At 40.4% G+C, this 22,830-nt stretch overlaps 1 protein-coding gene and 1 pseudogene across 4 annotated transcripts in view; both read left to right on the top strand.

Moving 5' to 3' along the window:
* Positions 1–2,766: 2,766 nt before the first annotated feature.
* On the top strand, positions 2,767–13,548 carry LOC133077054 (protein limb expression 1 homolog; annotated as a pseudogene).
* A 3,415-nt stretch (positions 13,549–16,963) lies between these two features.
* The window catches only part of COL14A1 (collagen type XIV alpha 1 chain), a 238,104-nt gene continuing 232,237 nt past the window's right edge, over positions 16,964–22,830 (top strand). For all 4 annotated transcript variants that reach the window (XM_061172169.1, XM_061172166.1, XM_061172167.1 and 1 more), the window contains exon 1: positions 16,964–17,051. In XM_061172169.1, coding sequence (XP_061028152.1) covers positions 16,964–17,051 — 88 coding nt within the window. The remainder of the gene's footprint in view (positions 17,052–22,830) is intronic.

The raw sequence follows: 22,830 nt of genomic DNA on the forward strand, positions 1-22,830 counted from the left end.
AGGTTCGGGGACCTTTGAAGAGCACCGCCTGCCCTTTCTCTCTTCGCCATCACCAGCCTTTAACGGTGGTGAAATACCCTCTGCAGTTTTCCAAGGCGAGAGGGTATTTTCTCACAAAAGTGGCTTCTTGATAAACACTTAGTTTTTATACCTCCCAGCTCCCAACATTTGCGCGCACACAACAAGCTGGATTGTAAAGACGCCGCGGGAGGGGGTGGGAAGCTGTTCGTGAGGTTAAAAAATGAGTAACGAGGATGACTTTCCAAGGGGGCCCAGGGGATGACCGCGCAGGGCCGAGTCCCTGGAGACCTGGCGCGGGGCTCTGGCGTGCCTCGTGGGCTTCACAGGTCAAGCAGAGCCTCTCGGAGGGCGGCCTGCATGTACCAGAACCACCAGGGTGTTTGATAAATGCAGAGTCCCTGGCCTCAGCCCAGACCTGTTGAAACAGGATCTCTGCGAGGGAGCATATGCAGTTTAAGAAGTCCAACCACCGGACACAGCCGACATTCGTCCTTTTAAACACCAAAAATGTCTATTTCAACATTCGCAGCTGATTCTCCTGCATATTAAAGTTTGAGCATCTCTGCTTTGGCATTTTATAGCCCTCGTTCAGAAGAAGGAAGGGAGGAAGGGTACCCCTTGTTTTTTTGGTTTTTTTTGGTGGTATCTTATTTCCCCGACCAGGGCTCGAACCCGCGCCCCCTGCAGTGGAAGCGCTGAGTCTTAACCACTGGCCCGCCAGGGAAGTCCCAAGGCAGGCTACCCCTTTATAGCAGGTACCGGCCCCCCGAGCGCGCGGTCCTTGACGAGGCTGGTCTTTGGGAATGGGGAAGCGGGCACGCAGCACCTGCGTCCGCGAGGGCTCCAGACCTCGCAAAGCAGCCAGCCGCACGCTAGCCTCGGTGCGAGTGGAGGGGTAAAAGCGGCTCTTTCCCGGCACCGTTCACTCGGCTGCGGCCCGCACCTGGGGCGGCCGCCAGGTCTGGGCTGGCGCGCCTGCGGCTCTGGGCGGGCTCCTCAGAGCATCTCTAGTGGGGCTGGGCTGGAGGAGAAGAGGAGGAGAGAAGGGGGGGTGGTGCGTTAAGGACTTAGGCCTGCCTCCCACCTCCCCCCGCAGCCACCTTCCGCTCTATAATTGGCTGCCAGCGGGCCTTCCTTTCCTCTTATCTGATCCCGGGCGCCTAGCAGGAGGGAAGCTCTGGAGAGGAGGAGGCAGCTTTGAGCGGCCGGGGGTGGGAGCAGAAGCGGGTAGAGGAGAGGGAGAGGGAGAGGGAGAGAGGCTAATTGAAAGGGGCACACGGCGGGAAGCGCGCGAGACCCGTGCGCCGCCAAGAACCAATTCGCGGCGGAACTTGGATCTTCCCTAGGCACGGAGAGGTCCCCTACCTGGGCTGGAATCTCATCCTGCACAGGTCAGTTCCAATCTTTCTCTGCTCTTCTTTCGCGTCGGCTTTGAAAAGTCTATTCTTGAGGAAGGGAAAGTGGAGAGGGCGAGCCACCTGCAGACGCCGTGCAATTCCATGGACCTTCTCTTCACGCGCGTCTGGGATGGCCCGGGGACGTTTGAGGTGCGATGGGAAGGCGCACCCGGGTGCCTCTTCGCAGGGGGTCACTGGGCAGGGAGATTGGAGGCACTGCGTGATGCAAATGCAGACAGTGAAGATGCCCTGGGTTGCTCTCAGGAGCTTTCCCCCTTGTACTTGGGCGCTGTGAGTGCTCGGCGGGAAGGAGCGGGTTTGGCTTCGAGACAGTGGAGACTCCAGAATTTCCAAGTAGAAGGGGCTTCGTAAAGGCGACCATTCCGTTGAGAAAGGGGCTTAGGGATTGTTTTGGAGAGCTGTATGTAAACAGAAAGCACGCTGTTTTTATTTAGATTGTATTAAGGGTCGCTTGGGAAAACAGTCGATGGAGACCATGGGGTGCGAAACTCACCTAGATCCCCGTGGGTGACCCGCGCTGGGGACCAGGTGCTAGCCAAAAGAGGAGGAAGCAAACGGAGTGCCTCGATGCAGGATGTTGGCAGTAGTCATAGCTCTTCCACGTAGTGATAGCTCGTCCACGCCAGGAAACCCGGATGCTTCGCGCGTTTTACTTTGGTGTCTGGACCCAGGAGGTTACAGCTTTCAGATGCACCACCAGGCTGTGGTGCTGGAGGGTCTTCTCTGCCCTGGCTTTTCCACCCCCCCATCCCCCCACCCGCCCCTTTCATCCCTCTGAACTGCTCGCGGCTTCAAGCGCTCTAGTACGCAGCGCCTGGGCGGAGGTGCATCTGGCCGAGCTTGGCTTTAGCGTGCACAGCGCACAGTCAAGACAGCGTTAGGGCCCGGCCAAGGGGAGCCGGCGTTGTGCCACTGGAGTGGCCTTAGTCCTAAGCAAGGGTCTGAACGCTGCCTGCAAGTGCAGGACACGGGCACTCTGATTCAGGAGCTGGGTTCTTGGGTCCTCTGTGGGAGGCTCCGCCCTGTGGCGCGCGAAGCTCAGGATTGACCCGGGGTCGCGCATTGTGCTTAGGCTTTCGGCTTGTCCTTAGGGCAACTGTGCAAATGGAGCTTGCGTGCAGCTCTCACAGCGGCCTGGATCTGCCCCTCCCCCTCCCCGAAAACTACTTCTGGAGCTACAGCTGAGAGACTCATTCCCTCTGGAAGTTTTGGATTCCCTTCTGGAAATTTTGGAGAGTCAGCTGCCTGCAGCAGTAGAAGGGGGTGGGAGGGGGCAGAAACAAAGAAATATGAGGATAAGACATTGGTGGCTCTGTGGGGAGCAGAAATGAGAAAGAGTTTACCCGAAACTCCCCTCTTACAGGCTCTGGGGCTCCTCAGCTACGGAGAGTCAAGGGGGGGCCCTTCCTGGTTGCAGCATGTGATAAAGAGGCCCTGCTCGCATCCAGCAAACCGGCTTAAGCTGGATGCAGTGGGGAGAGCTGGTGGTGTGTTTCTGACAAGGTGGTCCAGTTCTGCCCACAGAGAACTCACTGGTAAATGTAAAATGAGAGAATGAATTAATGCATGGATAGCATTTGGATTTTGAGTTGTTTCAAAAGAGCAACTTGGATGGGTTTCCTTTGAACCTGGTCCCAAGGGTGTGGTTACTGTAAGATAGACTTCAGGATAGTATTTTTTTGAAGAAACAGCTTTATTGAGATATAGATCATATACCACACACGTGTGCAATTCGGTGGTTTTTTAGTATATTCACGGAGTTGTGCAACCATCACCACAATCAATTTTAGAAGATTTTTATCACTCCAAAAAAAAAAAAAATTCTGTACCTATTAGCAGAAACTCCCCATTTCTTCCCAACCTCGCCCCCCCCCAACACCCTTGGCAACCACTCATCTACTTTCTGCTGACATTTCATGTAAATGGAAGCATACAATATGTGTGTGATCCTTTGTGACTGGCTTCTTTCACCTAGTAAAATGTTTTCAAGGTTTATCCATTATGTACAGGATACTCTCTCACTAAGCATTGGGCATCGCCTCCTTCTGCCTGGGGAGCCCTGAGCCAGGACAGACCTGAATCTCCACTACATCCCTGACCTCCTGGGGGTCCCTTTGAAAGGACAAGAACCACACTGGTGAGGCCTCTCAGTAATTCCCTGGGAAGGATTCCTTGGAACCCATCAGGATTCCTGGAGCAGTTTTGGGCAGGTCCCAGGCTTTAGGATTGATGGGAGGAGTCCTTTGGCATTTTTCCTGCTGCTAATGGTCCAGCTGTGGATTTCAGAGAACTCTGGGCCTTCCATGAAACTCCTGGTTTTTGGAATCAGCCAGGGCTGGCCTTAAAGAAAGGGCTGAGCAAATTCGTATGATTTGAGGGGCACTGGAACAAGCCCCAGCCCAGCAAAAAAGGGCTCATTGGGGTACACTCCCTTTGACTCTTAAATACTTCCTAGTGTCACCTAGTAAAACACAAAGATCTTTTGCCTGTTTTAAGCTGAGAGTCTTTGCAATTATGTGACTCTAGAGCCACATTTGCTGTCGTTTTAATGCAAACTCAGCCAAATGACTGTTGTTTTCCAGGCCAGTCGAGTGTAACCCAAGGTTCCTTTAAAGGACAAGGGCCTTCCTGAATTGTTGCAGGCTGAGGTGGTGGTGTTTGGAGCTAACAGATTATCTGGGATTATGACAGTTTGTAGAGAACAAATGATAAATGACCAAGGGGAACAGTGGGATGGGTGGGGTGGGGGAGGGGAGAAGAGGAAAGTTTAAGGGAAAGGGACAAAAACAAACTTCCTCTTTGACAGATTTGCCTCTGATAGTGCTGGATGGCAGGAAAACAGTCTCTTCTTGTTTCTCCTTCTCTTTGGTAACTAAATAAAAAGTGGCAGGGCCCCAGTTACTCTTCTATATAGAACAAGCCTTGTGAAGACCAAGACTTATCCTGTTCTAGTGGGGAGATGGGTGTGTGTAGTCGAGGAAGTGCTGGCATGTGTTTCGAGTCCCTGTTGGGTACCTGCCCTTTTCTTTTTCAGAAACACGATTAAGGCCCCCAGTTACTTGTGGAAGTAAATATTCTCCTTCTTTTAGAGATAGGATCACTGAGCTTCGGGGATATAAACTGCCTCACCTGGGGTTGCAAAGCCAGCAAGTGCCAGATACATGATTAAGAAAAGTCTGTATGAGATTTGAACCCAGACCCCATTTCTCCGTCAGCTTCTTTGGTGGGGAAGGGTGAAGTGACCCTTTACTTCAAGGGTGTGTGACTGTAAATGGATGACATCAACTGAGGCCATACAAGTCTGGGAGCTGAAACGGAGGATGGAAGGCAGAGAGGTGTGGGTGAAATCTACACTTGCTTGTTCTGTGCCCCTGCCCATGTTCCTTAACCTCTCTGGGCTTCAGTTTTCTCTTCTAGAAAACGGGGATAACATAGCCACCCTATGTTTTAAGGCCTAAAATGATTTAGTACAGAGTCGGGAAGACAAAACTGGTTTCTCTTGTCTCCTGCTTCTTTTTCCTTCTTTCTACCTTTTTTTTTTTTTTCTTCTTCCCACATTTCCTCTTCTCTCTTTCTCTGCTCCACTTTTTGAGGGGACTGTGAGTAGAAAGGCACAGGAAATTCTCAGGAAATTCTGCGAACTGAGTGTCTATTTAAGTTGGGGCTTAGAGTCTAGACTCCACATTTCTTCAAGGTAATTTTTTTTAATTTAATTTTTATTTTATACTTCAAGGTGATTTTTTAAAATCAATGCTCTAGAAGAACTTTTCTGCCAGTGGGCCTTTGTTGGAGCTCACCGGCAAGGGTCCCTAACTTTTAATTTTAGGGAGCGGTGTTTAGTCTTTTTCCTCCCAGAGATAACCTGGGTTGTTTATGAAAATTGATCCAGAGGGAGGCCAGGCTTGGCTGAGTTCATCTGAGTTTCACAGGTGGTGTCTATAACTAGAGGTATTCAGGGGATCTTTTACTGGATAAAGATTTCCTCCTCAATGGCTTTCTGTCTGCTTTTGCAAAGGGGAGCACACTGAATCGATATCAAAAAATGATGTTCTCCTGTAGGTTTAGAATGGAAAATAAAGATTACTACTGTAGGAAACACAGAAGGAGCATCTGGCCCATACTTGGAAGATCAGGGAAGCCTTCCTAAAGGATGAGATGTCTACTCTGAGATGTGCAGCTGCCCTTTATGCTGCTTGTAGATAGAGAGTTTAGTTAAAAGCAACTCTCATTTCTTTGACCAAGAAGCTATGTCAGTCCTTAAAAAAAAAAAAGCCAGGTAATAGAACATTCCTGATCAAGGAGAGTCTCCAGTTTGCCATACTTTTGGAGTGGCTCTGCCTTCTGCCATGTAGGACTTACAGCAACCTAGTTTAAGACTGAACAGCTACATTTCTGAGGGTGATCTGCAGACATATCCCTTGCATTTGAGCCATTCACTGGGCTGCTATGATCCTACATGGGGTCTTTCTGTGAACTAGAAAAAGGTACCTCTGGGCAGGCCCATGCTATTGGGAGAAGAAAACAGTATCCTTTCCTCTGGAAAACAGTTTTGCATACAAGTTGGAGAGAGTGTCTGCTAATTTCAAGCATTACTTGCCCTAGGCCCATTGCAAGTTGTGCGGTGCGTCAGCTGTGAACTGTACACATCAGCCCTGGTCATTCAATCATTGATCATTAAATCAATCAATATTTATTGATTGACTGTCATGCACTTTGAACTTTTTTGATTATGGGTTAAACTGCCCGTCTAGATGTATTATGTTACCCAAGACAAAGAAAGTAAAGTTACTGGGGCCATGAAGTTAGCTGGAGAGTTACAATGGGATATAAGAGGCCAATGCAGTCTGTTGGAGATTGATCACTCTTTCTAAAGATTTTTCAATTTTATTAATATTTTAAAGAAGCAAATTTTGGCCTTGTTAATTTTTGCTAATATTTATTTTATGTATTTTTGGTTTTTATGCTTATCTTTATTAATCCCTTTTCTAACTTAATTAGGATTTTAATTTGCTCTTCTTTTTTTAGCTTCTTTAAGTGGAAAATTAGATCATTGATTTTTAAATTTCTTCTTTTTTTATGTAAATATTTCTCTCTAATCCTTTAGTTGCATCCCACAAATTTTCATGTGTTATCTTTTTATATTTTTTCCCTTCCAACTATTTTAAAAATTTGCATTGTGATTTCTCCTTTTACCCATGGATTAAATAGAAGCATGCTGTTTAATTTCCAAATATTTTGAATTTGTAAAGATATTTTATTATGATTGATATCTAATTTAATTCTGTTGTTGTCAGAAAACATACTCTGCAAACTTTGAGTCTTTTGGAATTTATTGTCTCATTTTAGGATGCAGAATATGACCTATTTTATAAGAAATTTTTTTTAAAAAGAATAGTCTGCAGTTTTTGGATGTAGTGTTCAATAAATATCAATTACTAGTTGATAGAGTGGTTTACATCTTCTATATCCTTACTGATATTTTGTCTATTTGTTCAATCAGTTCCTGAGGGGATTGTTAACATCTCTAACTTTGCTTATTATTTATTTCTTTGGTTCTATCAGTTTTTGCTTTGTGTATTTTGAAACTCTATTATTAAGCGCGTACTCATTTATGATTGTTAACTTTTCTTGATTAACTGACCCTTTATTCTGAATTGTCCAGAACTTGAGGGACGTTTTTTTTCTTTTTTTAATATTTATTTATTTATTTACTTATTTATTTAGGCTGTGCCAGGTCTTAGTTGCAGCACATGGGATTTTCATTGCCAGGTGTGGGATCTTTTAGTTGCGGCATGCAGGATCTTTTAGTTGTGGCATGCAGGCTTCCTAGTTGCGGCATGTGGGCTTCTTTGCAGGCTTCTTAGTTGCAGCATGTGGACTCTTAGTTGCGGTATGCATGTGGGATCTAGTTCCCCAACCAGGGATTGAACCCCGGGCCCCCTGCATTAGGAGCACAGAGTCTTATGCACTGGACCACCAGGGAAGTCCCGAGGGCCGTTTTTATGCAGAGTTGATTCCCCCTACTTGTGGCTCACTCTTTTCTGACGCACCCCTTCTCAGTTTCCAGTCTCTGGCATTCCTGAACTCTTCTACCCTTTGACACTTTATGCTAATAAGATTGTGGCTTTCCACTTGATTTCTAATCACAATGCCATGCACAGTGGGGAGTTTGTGCAGGGGGAAAAAGGCTAGTCACCAAGCTAATAGTAACACAACTAGGTCTTTATTTCTAAATTAGAGTTGTTTTCTCCTGTGTCCTGATGCTAACAGAGAAGAGTGATAACCACTGACTTCCTCTAGGGCTTGTTTTTAAGTAGACCTCATTAACTAATCCTGAAAACCCTTTTGGTTATTCTGGGTGTAAGGAGGGTGGTATTTTCACTAGAGAGATGAAATAAGGAATACTAAACATGTCAACACACTGGGCTAAGACGTTAGCCCTGTTTTTAGTCTTTGCTTTCTTATCTGTAAATCCGTATGACCTAGATCATCAATTCACTGTAAAATTCTCCTATAAAATTGATATCAAAGTATTAATAATGTAGAGTCCAGAAAGAGTTCAGACTTAAAGGTCATTTTGTCCAGTTCCCCTGCCCACAAATCCAGGAATCTCTTCTATAACACCTCTCATGGGTAAAACTTAGCCAGCTTCTGCCTCAGAACTTCTAATAAAAGTGAAGAAGGCATTCTAGTTGTTAGAGAATTTTTATATCCAAATCCGCATCTCTGTGGCTCGGTCCATTGATTCGAGTTCTATTTGCAGAAGCTGCACAAAATAATCTTGTTTTGTCTTCTATGTGAAAGCCCTTCAAATATTTGAAGACATCCATTATGTGCCTCCGATTCTTATTTTTCCTAGGCTTAAATCATGCTTAATCATTCCCATTTCTTTCAAATCTTCTTTGCATGGGCTTGTTAACTAAAACTGCTAAGTCTTCTTTTTAGTCAATGAATTGCTCTTAAGTCAAATCTTCCACCTTCAGATGGTTGATTATTTTGAACCTGTATAGAGCTGTCATCTGGAAAATGATAAAAAATGGATAGGAATGTAATTAGAAAAGTTTAAAGTAGTTCACCCATGCAAATAATCGTGCCTCTGTCATTATCTGGATCTTACGTTTTTGCCTAAACCTTTATGCCAAGTTAGTCCCACAACCTTCATTAGATGGTGGAGATAAAGTGTTCTTTTTTTTAAATTTTTTTTTTGGCTGCACTGGGTCTTAGTTATGGCACGTGGGATCTTCGTTGTGGCATGTTTAGTTGCGGCATGCAGGATCTTTTAGTTGTAGCATGTGGGCTCTTACTTGTGGCCTGAGGACTCTTAGTTGTGGCATGCAGACTCTTAGTTGTAGCATGTGGACTCACTTGTGGCATGTGGACTTAGTTGTGGCATGTGGACTCTTAGTTGTGGCATGCAGACTTCTTAGCTGCGGCATGCAGACTTCTTAGTTGCAGCATGCATGTGGGATCTAGTTCCCCGACCAGGGATCGAACCTGGGCCCCCTGCATTGGGAGTGCGGAGTCTTACCCACTGGACCACCAGAGAAGTCCTGATAAAGACTTCTTGAGTCTTTTCCTGCTTTAGTATCTACCCAAGTAGTAAATTCATTGATGATTATCATTCCCTTTTCCTTTGTGTCCTTGCAACCTGTTCCTAACATGTTACTAGTTAGAACTTTTTGAGAGCTTCCTGTGTTTCTAAGTACATTATTTACATTATCACAATCATCCTATCAGGCAGATGTTCACTTGCACATTTTACTGATAAAGAAATCAAGTCATGGAGTGGTCAAACTAGTTAGTCAAGGACCCCTAGCAAATTATTGGCAGATCTGTCTTCCTAGCTCCCAGTTTTCTATTCATACCTCCAGTTTGTGCTAACTCTTTGTTCTATTTCATACTTACTTCATTTAGCTTGGCAATATATTTGCTTGCAGTCTTCTTTTTCGATAAAACTGTAAGTGAGTTGACTGAAGGCAGGGATCATATAGTATGAAATTTTGTATCTCCCTTAGAGTAGAGAGCTTTGGTTACATAGTAGGACTCTCATTAGTGATTGTTGGAATGAAGATTCTGATATTACAAATAACAGTCTCTCTCAGGGCCTGGTGTGCCAGTTGGCTGGCAACAATTTTGTTTAAGTTTATGGTTTTTTGTATGTCAGCACTGACTGAGTAGAACATTATCCAAGGTTTGGGTATATATGTGTGTAAGTCTGTGTGTGTGTGTGTGTGTGTGTGTGTTTATATGAGTAGTTTACAAAAACTTTAGGATAAATATTTTAAGGGATTTTGATAAAACTGGCTTGCACAGGGGCTTTGCTCCTTGTTAAACTTAGTTATATAAATGAGATTAAATAAAACAAACATATGAAGTAGAAGAAGGGTCAATTAGTCCTAGTGGGGATAGTTTTAAGTTACTGATTACATATTCCCGTGACAGTGTTCTGAGAAAACTTGTACTAAAGATTATCAACTTTCCCCAAATTGGGTTTATACCTTCCGAACTTAGAGCTAGATAGCCACTTCTAACATGATGTTTTTAAACCAAAAAAAAAAAAAAATTAAGGCAGAGTTATTTGTTTTGTGCAAGGTTTTAGGCAAAGTTTCAACAAATTAGGCTTTGATATTTTGGTAAATGTTAAAATATCTCATGGCACTTTAATAGGAATTGGGATTTTTTTCTTGCCCCTATTTTACTGTCCAAAAGAGAGACTTGGCAGAAAACCTTGGGAAAACTAAAATTCCACTTCTCCCAATATGGTATTACTCATCCTAATTTAAAATAAACAACAAAAAAGGAAGAATTTAAAGATAAGCTAGGGCTACAGTTTTTTTCCATATAAATAATATGCAGTTTTCAAAAAAGGTCGCCAAGATTAGGGTAGCACGAAGTCATTGGTTTGTTTATTTATTTATTTAAATTGTGTGAAATGCAGATTAACTTCTAATGTGGCATGTTAAGTATTGCTTCAAAACACCTGGACACAGGAACTGCAGTGTTTTGATGAGAAAGAGAAAGACTATTGGACTGTGGCTTGTAAAAGGACTTTCTCTACTATGTTAACATAGTATTGTGTGATATCTGATAAAAGTCCCTGATCTTAAAGGGCATGCCAAAAAGACAAATTGTTTTCTTACCTCTCCTTCCCTTTGCCCTGTTCTGGATGAAACCTGTGGTTACGTTTGGGGAACAAAATCTTAGAAAGAATATTTCGTTTGAGTTGAGAGAGTGATTCTACTTCTGTGGTTTTCTTTGGGTGTCACGGTCTTGATCATGATAGGGCTGACGCCTACTCCCCTATCCTTTCAAATCCCCTGTATTCAAGCCTTCTGTATACAAAAGAACAAAAGAGTGATTCACATTCCTTTGCATAACCCACCTGCTCTTGTTCTACTTGCCTGGGTGGGGTTAGGGTTCTCTAGATGCCTCAGGGCCTTTCCCCCTGTATTTTATCTAAATTCACTCTCCATTTGTCCCGTTTCTTCTGTGCTCTGACAAATAGTTGGTTTATTAATCTGTAATAAATTAATAATAAATTCATCCAGACTAAAATGCCGCATATATTACATACAAAATAGTTACCCAATGTGTTGCCTATTCCATTGAATTTTAAGGGGCTTCCAGTATGTGAAAGTCTTAATTTAAGAAAATATTCTTTAGTAATTAGCATTTTGGAAGTATGGTAGGCTGGTTGGGGGAGATGTTTTTTGGATCCCTAAATACAAATGAATACATTCTTTAATTTTTTTATAGGATCTTAACTTGATTATTTCTATGATTATCAAAGCATGTGGATCTTCCTTTAATTGGCAATACAAAAGAATTGCACACTAGAATGTCACTGGATATTTTAAAAAGTGGTTGCCAAAAAATTTTTTTTTATGAATGATTGCTTGAAGGAATATAATTAATTTATTCCTCTGGATATACTGTATCACTCTGGAATAAAACCAGAATAAGTTTAAGTACATGAATCATATTGAATCATATTGTTTTGAAGATTCATAGAATTATGCTTTGCTATATTCACTGAAATAACTCTTGGGTTAAAAAGGAAATTAAAGTTTGTATGTTGCTGCCAAAGCATATTCAGAGAAAAATTATGGCCTCAGATAAAGACTATTACATTAATTAAGGATTAAATAAACAAAAAGAACAACAAAAATTAAAAACGTAAGAGCAGGACTTCCCTGGTGGTCCAGTGGGTAAGACTACACTCCCAATGCAGGGGGCCCGAGTTCCATCCCTTGTTGGGGAACTAGATCCCACATGCATGACGCAACTAAGAATCCACATGCTGCAACTATGAGCCCGCATGTTGCAAGTAAAGGATCCCGCGTGCCTAAACAAAGACCCGGCGCAGCCAAAATAAATAAATAAATAAAATAAATATTAAAAAAAGAGCAGAAAAGCAAAGATAAATACAGAACTAAATAAATTAGAAATCAAAAAATAATATTGGCAAATAAAAAAACTATTCTCAAAAAATTACAATCTGGACAAATATATATAGCTTATCTATTTTGGAGAGAAAAGAGAAAGTCAGAAACACATCACTTTAATACTGATAATGGAGCTATAACAAGAAAAGATAGGTTGTAATTTGAGAGATCACACAACTCTGTGCTAATCAATTTGAAAATCAAAATTAAAAGAATAACTTTATGGGAAAATATCCAAACTAGAACCAAGAAGTAAAAAAGCTAAGTAGATTTATAAATAAGACAAAATATATTTTTTAAGTTGTGTAGGAATTAGCTTCAGAAAGGGAATAGGCCCATATGATGTTCTCACTCAAATTATTCATAGGCTTTCACAGAGTAGATCATTCTCATGCTACTTAAACTATTACAGCGCAATGAAAAAATGGAAACCTTTCTAACTTTTTTTTATGAAGCTAGAATAATCTTGACACCAAACCTTTTAAGAAAAGAAAACTCTTAGTCAATTTTGGTTATTAACATAGATCCAAAAAAGCAGCTATACAAAGTTGACATGATTTAAAAACAATAATATGCAGATACAACAAAGATCAGTTAGCCCGGGAGGAGGGTGCCCTGAGGAGTCTTTAGACTCTGGAAAATGTCTGATTGGCAGATGTTAAAGGGATTCTTTGGTAATCCAATGCGTCAGTGAGCTGCACAGACTCAGTCCAGGACTGCAAGAATTCAAGCCTGGGAGCGCTCTGCAGAAGACTTACATTGCAGACTGAAGGTGGACATAACCTTGGAATCCCTCAGACACTACATTGCTCAGCTCTTGCCTCAGAGAGATCTGGCTCTCATCTCTGAAGACTTCAATATTGTCTCAGTGTTACAGGAACTTTGGAAAAGCAAGCAGCAGCAAAGGGTTGCACTCCCAAGTGAAGCCGCAGTGGTCTACAGGTCCATGTCATCCCCTAGACCTTCCTTTGTGAGTTATGTGACCCTCCCAGGGGGACACTGTTTTGGCAATTTTCAGTGCCGCTTAGGTAGAGCTGAGGCCTGAAGGGATACCGCTAAAGTTGTCCCAGTCAACTCCTTCTTCAGTGAGCTGCCCTTTAGAAGGATCACACCAAAGAATTCATTATGGAAAGTATTCAGGAAACAGTTGCGGCATCAGAGGCACACTAGATGAGCTGATGACTCCAGCGTCTGCGTCAAAGCCTATGACTCCATGTTAGTTAGACACTGGGTCAACCATGTTTATTTCAAGAGCTGATGACCGTTTTCCAACTATTGCACTGGAAAGGAAGCCAAAAAGCCCTTTGTGAAACAAAGCATTCCTGACAGGAAGTCATCTACTATTTCCAGTATTCCCTGGATGAAAAGATGAAGAGCCACATGGTGCTGGACTGGATCATGGAGGAGCGAGGGTCCTTGAAAAAGGAATCCTTTCTCAAGAGCAATGAATGGCCTTGGGGGAGTTAGAGGAAGCCAAGAAAGCAGGATAACTATGATTTTACACAGAAAAGAAAGAAATCACTATCTTAGCCTTGACTGAGATCTACAGTGGCCTTCGCACTTCCTCACCCAGAGATGATCGGCTGAGCCTCAGAGCCCTGTGTGGTATTGCTAGCAAGGCCAGGCCCCAGGTGCCCCCAAGGATGGCAGAGGCCAGATCCTAACATGTGGAAGCTCACTGAACTAGGTCATCAGAGGTTTTAGCATCTATAGCTGCTACCTGAAGGCTGTACTAATCCTCCTACTCATTTTATTCACAGAATCTGAGAATAGTAGGACTCACTCTTATAGGACTCAGTACTCACTCAGTGCAGTTTTCTAATTAAACTCTTCAAACTGAAAGGATGGAAGCAGGAATGTTTGAAAAATATTTCCCAAGACTGGCTCCAGCCTAAAGCCTGGCTGACATGTGCTTCACTAGATTACATATGTTGTTTCAAAGAACGTGCCAGTGTAGCATCTCTCAAAAGAACAGCAGCCAGGATTGGGAAAAAGTAACATGATAGCAATGTTACAAATACTTGGATTAAATAAGCAATATTGATTGCTTTAAAAAACATGCAAGGGTCAGAGTCTCCTCCCAAGCTTTGGAAACTAAAAGATAGCTCCACTAGATATAATCCAAAGCTACAGAAGGGGTTTTATCCGGATCTATCAAAGTTCTTGAAGAGGTAATAGTATGAAAATACTAGATAAATTTAATGTGGCATACAATATCACTGTAATAATAATTTTTTAAAACCCATACTCTTCCATTTGGGGTTAAATGTCACCTAGAATAGTACTCACTCTTGTTTCTCAAGAAGAATTAATATCCAATTTTTGAGTCCTGCAATCAATTATATTCATTTTTAATTTGCAAATAGGTAACTTGAATTCATTTACTTTTATTTTCTGCCACCACAGACATATATCTATAACAGAGAAAATTATAGGTATTTTAAAGTTTAAAACATTTGAAAAATCATTAGCATTTAACAAAGAGTGCTTGCATTTGGTTAGTTCCTTAGGAGTTAGAGAGAAGGATTCTTTTGTTCTATTACTGTCTTTGTTATTTCAAACAATTCTGCTTCCATCCTTTCAGTTTGAAGTTTAATTAGACCATAAGCAACCAATAGCTCAAATGTTACAGAATCTTCTTGAAAGAAATAATATGACTCTGTCATCTATTTGAAAATGGCTTGGCTGAAAGCTAAAACCATTATAATTACATTAAAGTTAAAAAAAAACCCACAGTAATCTCCATGAACAGGCAGGATTTATTTCTGTGTTTCAAGGATAGATTAATACTAGACACTACCAAAGTAATGAATTACACTAAGAGGTATAGATGAAAAACATGAACATCTCCATAGATGAAACAGCAAAAAGGCAAGATTCAGCATTCATTCCTGGTTGAAAAAAAATGCCCAGTAAAAAGTCAAGAATTTATTTTTTAACAGAAAGAGACAATATATCTCAATCTAACTACTAGCAATATACTTAATGATGAAATATTTGAGGCATTCCTTGTAAGATAATGGTTTTAAAACTCCTGGCCTATATAATTAAACACACACACACTCACACACACACACACACACACACGGGGGTTGCAATTGTCAACCTGGAAAATACAAGAGATTAAATTGAAAAAATATAGAGTAAGAGTTCAGAATGGTGGCCTACTATAAAATAAATAGATAAAAATCACTATCTTTTCTATATTAAAAAAATCCAGGTTTCCATTCACAACTGGAATTAAAAAATTAAGATAACTAGAAATATACCTTGAGATGGAAAAAACGATTTTACCCATGACACTGAATCAGAAACCATAAAGAAAAAGATCAAATCAGATGCCTTGATTAAAAAAAAAAATCTTGACCCAATAAAACAAAATTGAAAGGTCAAAAACAAACTTGAAAAATACTGCAGTATATATGTTAAAATTAATAATATATAAAGAGTTCTTACAAATCAATGAGAAAATGGGTGAAATATATGAACAGGTATTTTATAAAAAGTATAAGTAGCTAACAAACACAAAATGTTACATTTTACTGATTATTAAAAAAAACAAATTAAGATGATATTCTGATAATCACATTTTACCTGTCAAATCAGGATATGCTGAAAGCAATGAACCCCTGTGATGATGGAAGTGATGTGATTTGGTACTCATATAAGATGCTGATAGAAGTGGAAATCAGTATAAGGCATTATGTACCTATGTTTTAAAAACCTTTAAAAAAAACATCTTGTTTTACCCAACAGTTCTACAATTGGGAATTTAGCCAAAGAAATCAATAGTCATGTATTCAAAGAGATGTGAATAAGGATTGTCACTGCAGTGTTACATGTATTAGGGAAATTTAGAAACAATCTAAATTTCCAAATAAAGCAAGATAATAAATAAGTTGCGATATTGCCATGCATACTGTAACAGGACATTTATGTCATCAGCGAATATTTGCACATACTCTTTGCTGTGCTTTCTTGTATTTTCTAATTTTCTATGATTAAACTCATTATTTTTGTATTCAGAGTGAGAAAAGATATTTTAAAGTGAAAAGAAAGAGATATGAAGTGTGATACTTTAGAAGCATTTTCCTAAGATGCTTCTACCATGTCTGATTGTCTGTGTGGGCTGAAATCCTGGATCCTGAACTCACTATCTATGTGACTTGGGGAAACTCTCTGTGCCTCATTTTCCTTATCTGTAAATCAATATTATAATCATACCTACTTCAAAAAATGCCCTGGATAGAAGAAAACTTTTGAGATGTCTTAATTTCTGAGGTAAGGACTCAGAATTTCTCCTCTGTAATGGCTTGCAATAGAATTGTAGTCAAGCACTTGTAGACTGGCCTTTTAAATTAACCCCAAACATTCACACTTTTCCTCCCCCCTCCTTCTTTCCCTCCCTCCTTCCTACCCTCCCTCCTTCCTTCTTGTCCTTCCTTAATTTCCCCCTTTTTTATTTCTTTCACCTTTTCTTGGAGCTTTTCTTTTATTGATATTCTAATGAAAAGGATGATCTTGGAAGAGTTTTAGATTCACACATATGGAGAAAAAAATTATAAGAAAAGATGAAAAGATTAAGGGTTACTCAGCCCAATGAAGTGAAAGCTCAGTGGTGATTTAATAATCGCACAAAGTGGTTTTTCAAATGCTCCTTGATCACTAGAAGAATCGTCCTGTATATCTATACTTATGACTGGCAAGGGATTTGTAACTGTCTGATTATAATGCTCATTTCAGGCCAACTTTTGGAATTTATACATCTGGGGAAATTCATTGTGCTATTTTTGCCTTACAAAAGAGTCACAGAGTACCTTCTGAACTTCTCGCCCAAATATTTCTAATAATTCTCTTCATTTACAACATCTTCTCAAAAATCTTTCTTTTATCAGTGTACGTTTTAGAGTGAAATATACAATGCCCTAAGGAATGAGTTACTTCCTGACAATACTAATACATGTTGGCTTGTTTGTCTTAGATGACTGCATATAATTTATTTTAAGTCTTCTCAAAATATCTCTGTGTTCTCTGTTTCTAGGACTGCTGTTACCTCCCATGTGAAAAGCAGGAAATAAAATGAAGATTTTTCAGTGCAAGATGCAGCACTGGCTGTTTCCAGCTTTTTTGGCAATTGCTTATTTTTGCACCAGTGTCCAGGGTCAAGGTAATGGAAAAGTTGACTATAATCATTAGGGTCTGGGAGTCTGGCCATATTGGTTCTGATTATCATTTTTTATTTTATTTACCTTAAGAGTGCTTCACTGGTTCAGCTGTGATTTTAGGCAGGGTCGTATGTTGGCTTTTACTCAGTTTTACTAACTGTTTACATTGTAGAAATTTGCCACAACCTTGATGAAGGTTACGACCTCACCAGTGACTGAGCATATTAATTTTGTGGCAGTTGGTTAAACAGCTCATTTTTAATGTGCTTCTGAATATGTCATACAAATTTAATCAGTAAAGTCAAATTTGCAAAATCAATTCTGTTAATAAGGGGCTATAAGGTGTGTATATATGTATCTCGATCATGCCTTGTCTCTTAAAAAGACTGTCAACAAAATATTTCTGCCACTTCATACCTGGGTGACAGGAAGTGGGCATCCTGGGAAGCATCGAGTGGAAAAGTATAAGAAGCAGAATGGAGGCTTCAGTCTAGTCAGTTCTAAGAGGGCCAACTGATTCTATCTGCACCCCAAGTGTCTTGACATTGCAAGGAGGGCAAAGAAGTTAACAACATTCAGGATTCCTAGGTTAAAGATTAGAAATCTTTGTAGCACCTTCTACCCAGGCTTTTGTTCTTTAAATGTGGTCTGAGTTTATAGCCCACAACGTCTTTTCAGTCAATAGGCCAACCTTCTGAACCTCCAGGAGAAGTAATGAGGATAACATTGACCATGCCCAGATACCACAGATCATGCCCAGACAACACGGACGGTGCTTTAGAACCCATAGTGGCATTGGCTTCAGCTGAACTACTTGAGGAAATAAAGTGTGTAGCAAAGGCAACAACCAAATCCATCAATATTCAACTTGTTTTTAAAACAATTTACAAATGGTTTATATGACTACAGTCCCATTACAACGACTAGCAAAAAACAATACCACCATTTTCTTTTATCAATGGACCCCATCTATTGCCTAGATATGCATAAATATTCTATAATCATTAAAAGGAAATCTTGGTTAGACACAAAGTTTATATTTCCTTTAGGTTTTTGCCTTTAGGGGAAAAACATTGAAAAGAAGATATGTTACTTAAGAAAGAAACAGGCCTGAGGTCACAGGTTTGAACTTCAAAGTTAGCTCCTTTTTCCCTGTATGGAAGGCACTGGGACTTGTGCCAAAGCAAAGGCAGCAAGATTGACAGAAACACTGTAAGTGCAGTGGAGAAATAATTATTCTTATCTCATGGAACAAAAATGTGTGTACATTTAATACCAGAACCATGATTTTTCTTTTTGCAAGCACAAAGGAGGTGCTTCAATACATATACTTAACTCTATAATAAATATAAATGCTTGCATGAACTTGACTCAAAAGTTAATTGGTGTCAGTTAAAATCTTTAAAGACAAAAATTAAGTGTAAAGCTTGATTTCTGGCACACACCAAGAACCCAGAGTGAGCCAACAAACTCATCTTTTGTATAGTGAAGTCAGGCTTCCTATGTGGGATACGGCCAATTACAACATTTGTGAATATATAAACGTCCCAAACGGGGATTTCACGAGAAGACCAAGGAGGGTCCAGTTGTTATCTTCTTCGACTGCAGGGTTAGCCTTGTTACTGAAAGTACAGGGGTATTTTGATTTTGTTGTGCTGTATTTTTTGAGAGGGAAGATTCTCTTTAAGCTCAAATAATTTAAAGGATCATGAGAGATTACTACAAGCAACTATATGCCAATAAAATGGACAACCTGGAAGAAATGGACAAATTCTTAGAAAAGCACAACCTTCTGAGACTGAACCAGGAAGAAATAGAAAATATAAACAGACCAATCACAAGCACTGAAATTGAGACTGTGATTAAAAATCTTCCAACAAACAAAAGCCCAGGACCAGATGGCTTCACAGGCGAATTCTATCAAACATTTAGAGAAGAGCTAACACCTATCTTTCTCAAACTCTTCCAAAATATAGCAGAGGGAGGAACACTCCCAAACTCATTCTACGAGGCCACCATCACCCTGATACCAAAACCAAACAAAGATGCCACAAAAAAAGAAAACTACAGGCCAATATCACTGATGAACATAGATGCAAAAATCCTCAACAAAATACTAGCAAACAGAATCCAACAGCACATTAAAAGGACCATACACCATGATCAAGTGGGGTTTATCCCAGGGATGCAAGGATTTGTCAATATATGCAAATCAATCAATGTGATACACCATACTAACAAACTGAAGGATAAAAACCATAAGATCATCTCAATAGATGCAGAAAAAGCTTTCGACAAAATTCAACACCCATTTATGATAAAAACCCTCCAGAAAGTGGACATAGAGGGAACTTACCTCAACATAATAAAGGCCATATATGACAAACCCACAGCATCGTTCTCAATGGTGAAAAACTGAAACCATTTCCACTAAGATCAGGAACAAGACAAGGTTGCCCACTCTCACCACTATTATTCAACATAGTTTTGGAAGTTTTAGCCACAGCAATCAGAGAAGAAAAAGAAATAAAAGGAATCCAAATCGGAAAAGAAGAAGTAAAACTGTCACTGTTTGCAGATGACATGATACTATATATAGAGAATCCTAAAGATGCATCAGAAAACTACTAGAGCTAATCAATGAATTTGGTAAAGTAGCAGGATACAAAAGTAATGCACAGAAATCTCTTGCATTCCTATACACTAATGATGAAAAATCTGAAAGAGAAATTAAGAAAACACTCCCATTTACCATTGCAACAAAAAGAATAAAATACCTAGGAATAAACCTACCTAAGGAGACAAAAGACCTGTATGCAGAAAACTATGACACTGATTAAAGAAATCAAAGATGATACAAACAGATGGACAGATATACCATGTTCTTGGATTGGAAGAATCAACATTGTGAAAATGACTATACTACCCAAAGCAATCTACAGATTCCATGCAATCCCTATCAAACTACCAATGGCATTTTTCACAGAACTAGAACAAAAAATTTCACAATTTGTATGGAAACACAAAAGACCCCGAATAGCCAAAGCAATCTTGAGAAAGAAAAACGGAGCTGTAGGAATCAGGCTCCTTGACTTCAGACTATACTACAAAGCTACATTAATCAAGACAGTATGGTACTGCCACAAAACCAGAAATACAGATGAATGGAACAGGATAGAAAGCCCAAAGATAAACCCACGTGCATATGGTCACCTTATCTTTGATAAAGGAGGCAAGGATATACAGTGGAGAAAAGACAGCCTCTTCAATAAGTGGTACTGGGAAAACTGGACAGCTACATGTAAAAGAATGAAATTAGAACACTCCCTAACACCATACACAAAAATAAACTCAAAATGGATTAAAGACCTAGATATAAGGCCAGACACTATAAAACTGTTAGAAGAAAACATAGACAGAACACTCTATGACATAAATCACCTCAAGATCCTTTTGACCCACCTCTTAGAGAAATGGAAATAAAAACAAAAATAAATAAATGGGACTTACTGAAACTTAAAAGCTTTTGCACAGCAAAGGAAACCATAAACAAGACCAAAAGACAACCCTCAGAATGGGAGAAAATATTTGCAAATGAAGCAACTGACAAAGGATTAATCTCCAAGATTTACAAGCAGCTCATGCAGCTCAATAACAAAAAAATGAACAAGCCAATCCAAAAATGGGCAGAAGACCTAAATAGACATTTCTCCAAAGAAGATATACAGATTGCCAACAAACACATGAAAACATGCTCAACATCAGTAATCATTAGAGAAATGCAAATCAAAACTACAATGAGGTATCACCTCACACCGGTCAGAATGGCCATCATCAAAAAATCTCCAAACAATAAATGCTTGAGAGGGTGTGGAGAAATGGGAACCCTCTTGCCCTGTTGGGGGGAATGTAAATTGATACAGCCACTATGGAGAACACTGTGGAGGTTCCTCAAAAAACAAAAAATAGAACTACCATCCGACCCAGCCATCCCATACTGGGCATATATCTTGAGAAGACCATAAATCAAAAAGAGTCATGTACCTCAATGTTCACTGCAGCTCTATTTACAATAGCCAGGACATGGAAGCAATCTAAGTGTCCATCGACAGATGAATGGATAAAGAAGATGTGGCACATATATACAATGGAATATTACTCAGCCATAAAAAGAAACAAAATTGAATTATTTTTAGTGAGGTGGATGGACCTAGAGACTGTCATACAGAGTGAAGTAAGTTAGAAAGAGAAAAACAAATACCATATGCTAACACATATATATGGAATCTAAAAAAAAAAACAAAATGGTTCTGAGGAACCTAGGGGCAGGACAGGAATAAAGATGCAGACATAGAGAATGGACTTGAGGACACAGGGAAGGGGAAGGGTAAGCTGGGACGAAGTGAGAGGGTGGCATGTACATATATACACTACCAAATGTAAAATAGATCGCTAGTGGGAAGCAGCCGCATAGCACAGGGAGATCAGCTTGGTGCTTTGTGTCCACCTAGAGAGGTGGGCTAGGCAGGGTGGGAGGGAGACGGAAGAGGGAAGAGATATGGGGATATATGTATATGTATAGCTGATTCACTTTGTTATACAGCAGAAACTAACACACCATTGTAAAGCAATTATACTCCAGTAAAGATGTTAAAAAAATAAATTTTAAAAAACTCAGAGAATTTCACTGCAATCATTCTCATAGGAATCAAATCTTGTAGGCAGAAAAAGAATGTTTATGTCATTCTGTCAGACTCACTGTTATCAGGTAGTTAAGAAATTTTATTTCATAATATGAATATGTATTAAAGGACTAATTTTCTGCCCTTCCTTCCTTCCTTCCTTTCTTTCACTTCAGTTCAACTCAACTCAACTGAAATCTTTCTAATGGAATACTCTCATTAATTTCTTGAAACACTACTTTTTACAAAGGAACACTGAAATGAAGATCTTCTGTTCTTCCCTACTCACGATCACCTCCCTTCTCACTTTTCTTTTTATAAATTTATTTATTTATTTATTGGCTGAGTTGTGTCTTTGTTGCTGCACGCGGGCTTTCTGTAATTGTGGCGAGCAGGGGCTACTCTTCGTTGCAGTGCGCAGGCTTCTGATTGCGGTGGCTTCTCTTGTTGTGGAGCACGGGCTCTAGGCACATGGGCTTCAGTTGTTGTGGCTCATGAGCTCTAGAGCGCCGGCTCAGTAGTTGTGGCGCATGGGCTTAGTTGCTCTGTGGCACGTGGGATCTCCCGGACCGGAGCTCGAACCCCTGTCCCCTGAATTGACAGGCAGATTCTTAACCACTGCACCACCAGGGAAGTCTGCCTCTTGCTTCTCTAACAGTCTCTTGGTTTTCTTCCAAGGGACAACACTCCCTCCCACACCACACGGAGCCTTGGCTGCTGTATCCACCAGACTTCCTCTCTGGGCTAAGGGGTGAGAAAATGACGCAAACCAGTCAGGCCAGCTCTCCCAAGAATCTGAAACTTGTGTCCAGTGATGGAAGGATGGAAAATAGCTCCAGTCATTTCATTCCAAAGACATGCCCTAAGAAAAAATGGTCACTAGTTCCTAGAAACTGTATCCAGAGTGTTCCCAGATTCCTATACTTTCAAAGCTTATTTAACTTTTACTATAATTATATGACCTACTTCATTATCTACCAGTAAATACATTTTTTGCTTAAATTGGCCAGAGAAAGTTTCTTTTATTTGCAACCAAAAATCTCTGACTGTTAGAAATGGAGCAGTATGGGTACTGAGAGTGTTTTCCCCTTCAAAACAT

Source organism: Eubalaena glacialis, chromosome 17 (assembly GCF_028564815.1).
Source record: "Eubalaena glacialis isolate mEubGla1 chromosome 17, mEubGla1.1.hap2.+ XY, whole genome shotgun sequence".
Classification (NCBI taxonomy): Eukaryota; Metazoa; Chordata; class Mammalia; order Artiodactyla; family Balaenidae; genus Eubalaena; species Eubalaena glacialis.